The sequence below is a fragment of the Dendrobates tinctorius genome, unplaced genomic scaffold (genome assembly GCF_039654945.1).
Source record: "Dendrobates tinctorius isolate UK_male_01 unplaced genomic scaffold, ASM3965494v1 ptg000069l, whole genome shotgun sequence".
NCBI lineage: Eukaryota > Metazoa > Chordata > Amphibia > Anura > Dendrobatidae > Dendrobates > Dendrobates tinctorius.
Genome location: NW_027361737.1, coordinates 27,711,359 through 27,717,358, shown reverse-complemented (window position 1 = coordinate 27,717,358; position 6,000 = coordinate 27,711,359). Strand labels below are relative to the sequence as shown.

Here is a 6,000-nt window from a genome sequence, read left to right as displayed (position 1 = left end):
GGCTTTATTATTTTATCGGGGCCAAGCGTGGGATATGAGAAGTTGTCCAAGAAGTGGACGACTTCTTTAAAGCAATGTCAAAACACGCAGATTTTTTTTTGTGGCCCACGAGATTCAACAGTGCCCCTCAACTATTACAGGTCTTTAATAGTATTGGTGTTTTCATATGGACCAAATATAGACTGCCAGAGTTACTGCAAACCCGGCACCCATTATATTTACACTTGATAACGTAACTGCAATATCCAATGTGTTTGACGGCTTCCCAACGCTCCCTTGAGAGAATTGTTTGGGAGCAGCTATCTCCCTTCTGCTCATGGAAAACACATTTGTGAGTTGGAGAATGTACCATCCTGTTAGGAATGTGTAGGTCCTTCTTCTAGGATTCCTACCAGTCCTGAGAATAAAGAGGCGCTGCAGGTTTTCATCCTTCCCTGGTTCCTTCATTCTCAGGATTGAGAGGATGCCTGAGGTTACGCCCTCGCTGGGCATTATATTATGGCGTATAACAATATGGCATAACATTACAGCAAGTAACTGTCACTTTAAGGGATCATTCACAGAGCTGTATTTAGGTGCAAGTGCTGTAGGTGAAAACATTGGACCGCACTCAGACAAATGTTATTCAATGGGACAGTACAGATGAGTGATTTTTTTTGTTCATTAACCAAATCTGCGTGTGAACCTATCCTGTTCCCTAGTCTGCTTGCTAGGATGAATGTTTTTAACTTTTTTTTTCCTGAAAAAAAATGTATTGAAACTAGAGAAGTCCTTTTAGCCATAGTAACATACTGAGCAGCAATGGTCGCAGCATGGTCATTTTTTTAAAATTACTGTTTGGGTGTTCAGTATACAAAAAAAAAGCATACAGCAGCACTCTATGGTGCTCCTTTACTGACTATGCGCTCCTCCCATCAGCGTAGGGACTTGCGCCCACGACTGTAATAATTGTATAGCACTCATTCACCATGTTATTCAATGAGGCCGTCAACATATCCAATTTTTTCCTCACACTGATTCGGTCTGAGGAAAAAATTACAGCATACATGATTTGTCTCCGATATCGGATGGCACACGGCCATTCATGTCTGTGGAAAACATTGGACTGCACTCAGATGAAGAAGCTTTTTATCAACTTTCTGTTTGTGGCACATTAGTATATGGGAGGTGGAAAACGTTTCAAGACTGGGTGGTGACCATGGCGGCCATTTTGAAGTTGGCCATTTTGGATCCAACTTTATAAATGGCCCACGCTGTAGTTACAGAGGTCCCTGTGGTCCTCCTGACAGTGAGCATGGAGTCTATTGAGTTGGGTTCAGGAATGGTTCTCAGAGAAAATATAGTCCTCCTCAATATCAGTACTCCTCAACATCGTTCTCCTTACCTCATGTTTAATGCCCCGATGGGTTATGCACTTTTTTTTACCTCATTGTCAACGACATCATCTCAGTTCTGAGTAGTCAATGTGTAGATTCCGTGTGAGTTCATCAAATATTCATGTGGTAAACATGGTAAAAATAACAGTACACTTCATTACATTACAGAACAAAAAACTACAACACTTCCCGGGTGATCGGAGGCAGCAACAGAGAACATGTAAAATATGTCCGATTCTGTCTAAAAAATAAATATCGAGTAATGTACCAGCTAGCGCCATGCCCTGTAGAAGGATAAAAGAGGAGTCCCAGGCACGGGCACTTGGTCAACTGTGGGTAAAGTGCTTTCTTTGTACAGGATGCAAGAGCAGATCACAAAAAGGTCCTTTATTTTCGGAAGGGAGTCAGACGGCTGATGTTCTGCCAGAAGTTGGAGGGTTTGCGCTTGGGTTCAGCGAGCATGAAGACTTGTTGCTGTGGGAGGTTGGCAGGCAATGTTGGATGCTTCTGTCTCATCCAGAAATCGTAGTATGTCCTATTAACGGCTGGAAAGTGAAATGAAACAGGTTCTATGAGAAATGCTGATGGCATATTAATTGCCGCCGCCGCCCTCCACCCATGAGGTCATCTACTACAGAAATCAATGACATTTCTCCTACAGCAATGTAAGAAGGAAACTTTGAAGAGAACGTTCAGATTTTAAAATTATGTTGCTTTTAGGTCCAACATTCTGTGGAGATAATTTTTTTTTAAAGATTTCTTAATATTGGACGGTGCTCAATTTTTCTGACACAGAGCTTTAAATAAGTAGTAATACAGATAAATTATAGAATTCAGCAAGACGCCACTAGGGAGCGCTAGATTTATCTGTGAATCCATGCTGGAGATAGTAAAGGTATCATCATAAAATTAACTATTGGATAAATCAGGTTCTTTGTGTAAATTGTTTTTATTATTTATGTTTTTGTGTTTTGTTTTCTTTTACATATCACAAAAAAAATTAGAAATCTTGGAATTTTGCCACTTTTAGACTCTAACTTCCCATTGTTTCAGGAAATAATACATGTACATTAGCCACAATCTTCAGACTCTGTCCCTATCTATTGTAATGATGCATTTAATGAGAGTGTGCAAAGGTCATTCTCAAGGGATGGGGAATGGTGACATCACCTATTGGGATTGGTGGAGCCTGTGTTTTCTGCTGTGCACTGAGCGGTTATCTGTCACTTTCTGAAAGGAAAGAAGTATGTGTCTAAAAAATACCCCAATGGCCAGTGTGAAAATTGCAAGACTACAAATTTTGTTTTATTAATAAAGACTGTGGTATTAAAAAAACAACAGCAAAGAAATGTCAAAATGTATAAGTGCATGTAACATAAAAAAACAGATTTAAACAATAAGTAATTTTCTATTGGAACAAAAGAATTAAAAAGGAAACAGAAAAGAAAAATTGCTAAAACGGGTTCAGACAAAAAAAATGTTTTTGTTTTTTTTTAATGAGGCATGTATAAGAAGAAAAACTACATAAATAAATATGTAAATTGTCGTGCCTAAAACCGGAAAGAAGGGTGAATGTGAAATTCTTTCTTGTCTTTTGTGACCAAAACATTCCAAAAAATTATTTGAAACATAGGGGACTATTCATCAAAACTTCTCTGCGACAGTACCGGCATAAAACGTTTTGAAAACGTACAAAATTTTTGTGTAATGTGGAGTTGTGCAAATATTTTTGTGACTGTTGGTGTTTTTGCTCCAGTATGAAGCAGGTCCGCCAAATTTGGAGGAGTTGGGGAGAGGCTGAGGAGGGATTGGCTCCGCCTGACAAATTTAGCATAAGTGACCAGGCTTTTTACCCCAGGAATGCTACTTCCTGACTTGAGTACCATTTCTGTCGAGGCGCACAAAGGTGAATGACACATGAGCTGAAGTCATTAAGTTGCATGTGCCTCCCAATGAACTTAGAGCATCATTCTCCAGCCCTTCAGAGGCCCCTTCCAGCATGAGCAACGCCAGTCTTAACGAATAGCCAGGGAGAGATTGTTCTGATCAACTGCATAGACTGTGTGCCAGAAGAATGACGTACTGTCAAAATATAGAAGGATAGCTTTGGCCTTGAAAAAAAATGAAGAAAAATATATATTTGATCAAAAGTTGTTTATTAATCTCCGACTGGTGATGAAACAAAACCGATGTTTCGGCCACCTTGGCCCTCATCCCTGTTAGCTTAATTATGAAGTGGTCGGTGCCAACTCATCGCTCTGCGTCTCTCAGTCCCACAGCATGTTGGCACCGACCACTTCATAATTAAGGTAACCGTGATGAAGGCCAAGGTGGCCGAAACGTTGGTTTTGTTTCATCACTGGTCGGAGATTAATAAATTAAACACCACTTAAGCAAATATTCATTTTTCTTCATTTTTTCAGTGCCGAAGTTATCCTTCTATATTTTAATAAATCGACTCCAATAGTCTTGAAGTTTTCTCAGAGGGCAAATATCATTTTTAAAGAACTATTAAGAAGGGTCTGTCATCGGGGTAAAAGTGGCCAGTTTTACTGTTATGAGCCCTTCACTAATTTACTTTTTCCCATTTTTTAAATCTGTCATATGGTTTCAGAGATATGGGACTTATTTTCATGGTCTTTACCAAAGGGGCAATGGCCAAAAGATTCCTTAGGGGCGTGCCCTTAGGCTGCTCTGCAATATTAGCCTCTGAGCCACTCCTTCTTGTAAAGGCCATAAAAATACTAGGATATTGGGGATACTAACTATAAAGGCCCATATCGCTGAGACCTTATGGCGGATTTGAAAAAGAAAACCAAAGAGATGCTCAAACGAAGAATGGGGGCAACTTTTGTCCTTGTGTCAGGTCCTTTTAGTTTGGTCTGCCGGACAGTTATGTGATCTCTACGGCCAGCCTAATATCCTTCGGGTTACAATTAGTGGGGGCTGCTTGCTAAATTCTCAAATACGGCGCAGTGGTCGTTAATTAGTGACACCGATTACGAGACTAATGTATTTTACACCCTTGCTTTTAAAAGAATTGTTAGAAGTAAATGTAAGATAAATGTACACTCTCCGTTTTATTCCTTTTCATTATTTCCCCACGCAGTCACTCACCTTTCGGCTTCCCCGAGGGACGCGGTTTATTCGCATTCATCATCGCCAGCTTTCGCTGGATTTCACTGATGCTGAAACCTAGAAGCAGATGCAAGTTAACTTCAATGGCGCTCCGGATTTTGTGAGTCATATCGGCTCTGGGCCACAGAGAAAATATCGTCATTTACCAATAACATTATCTAAAAAACAGAGGTCCAGACTGCCTGCAGTCTACAGCTATGGATGTGAAAAACATCAACACAACACTTACAGGCTTATACCCATCTTCAAAGATGGGTACAATTAGAAAGTTGCTTGCAAAAACATTCAATTTTCTCCTTTTACTTTCATTATTGAACCTAGACACTGTTCTCTTAGTAATCATAATTTTTAGGTTTTTTCCCCAAATATATACTACTTGTTGTCTAGTTTACCGACCACTACTACAGTCTAGCAGCAGTGGCCGAACATGCACAAGCGCTCTTCTCGAGTTTATAAGGTAGAGGGCTCTGGTATAAAAAGACCGGGAATAATCTTGTAATGTGTGATTATGTAACCCACCCCTCAATGGCTATGAAAATGGGCATTTCTAGATTAAAAAAAATTTTTTTGGGGGGGGGGATGGGGCACTGCTTATCAAGGATATTTAGATTCTGTCCTTTTTTGGTATTCAGTAACTAAAAGTCCCCATAACAAATTGAAGCAAAGTTGCACCAAGCGAACATGTGTCATAGGGAAAGCGGGAACGCCGCTGTCAACTGAACGAGTACCCGGCTCAATGCAATTGAGGGTATATGGGCACCATTGGAAAAGACTTTAGTGTCACCTAACATCAGAAAAAACTGAATTGTGCAAATCCTTGGCATGGTGCTGTCCAGTGCTGATGGTTTGGTAATCAGGTTATCCCGCTCTGATGTATATTTATATGTGAGCCCCATGATGGCCCAACCTAGTAGTGCCTGCTATCTATAGGTGCATATACAGAGTAGATACCTGGTGTACGGACATTCGTAGTAATACTCATTCCTAATTATTAGGCCCTGTAAACATGTCAGCAACCACCTGCTCATTTGTGGAGTGACTGGATCGATTATGCTGGCAAAATAAAATGATTGTTCTCAGCAGCACATTTGTGTAAAAAGGAGATGTGTTGCCGATAACATGATACTGTATTGGAACTGAACAATCATATTGCCGATCATCCTTACCAGTATTGCTCATCGGATTGTGTGTACCAGATAGTGAATGAATTTATTGTCAGTGGTCTTGTATACAGTTGATCAGTGGTCATTAAATGGAATCAGTCATCAGGTTTTTGCTACCTCATCTGAGAGCAACATGATGTTGGTAAAGATAAGATGAATCCAACAATGTATCACTTAGATTACTGGGTGCAGCCATTCTGACACAATCGGAGTTCTTAGATTAAGCTTAAAGCAGAGCTAAAACAATCATTGCAAGTTGTGCCCCAGCAAGGTGGTAAGAAGTTCCCAGTACAGTTCTCTTTGTAGTTCTGTAATCTGTGCCC

At 40.1% G+C, this 6,000-nt stretch overlaps 1 protein-coding gene across 1 annotated transcript in view; it reads right to left on the bottom strand.

Annotated features, from left to right (window-relative positions):
* Window positions 1-637: 637 nt before the first annotated feature.
* LOC141095313 (uncharacterized) overlaps window positions 638-6,000 on the bottom strand; it is a 258,298-nt gene continuing 252,935 nt past the window's right edge. Inside the window, 3 exon segments of the mRNA XM_073581273.1 lie at window positions 638-1,821; window positions 1,824-1,921; window positions 4,494-4,571. Coding sequence (XP_073437374.1) covers window positions 1,648-1,821; window positions 1,824-1,921; window positions 4,494-4,571 — 350 coding nt within the window. The 3' untranslated portion in view covers window positions 638-1,647.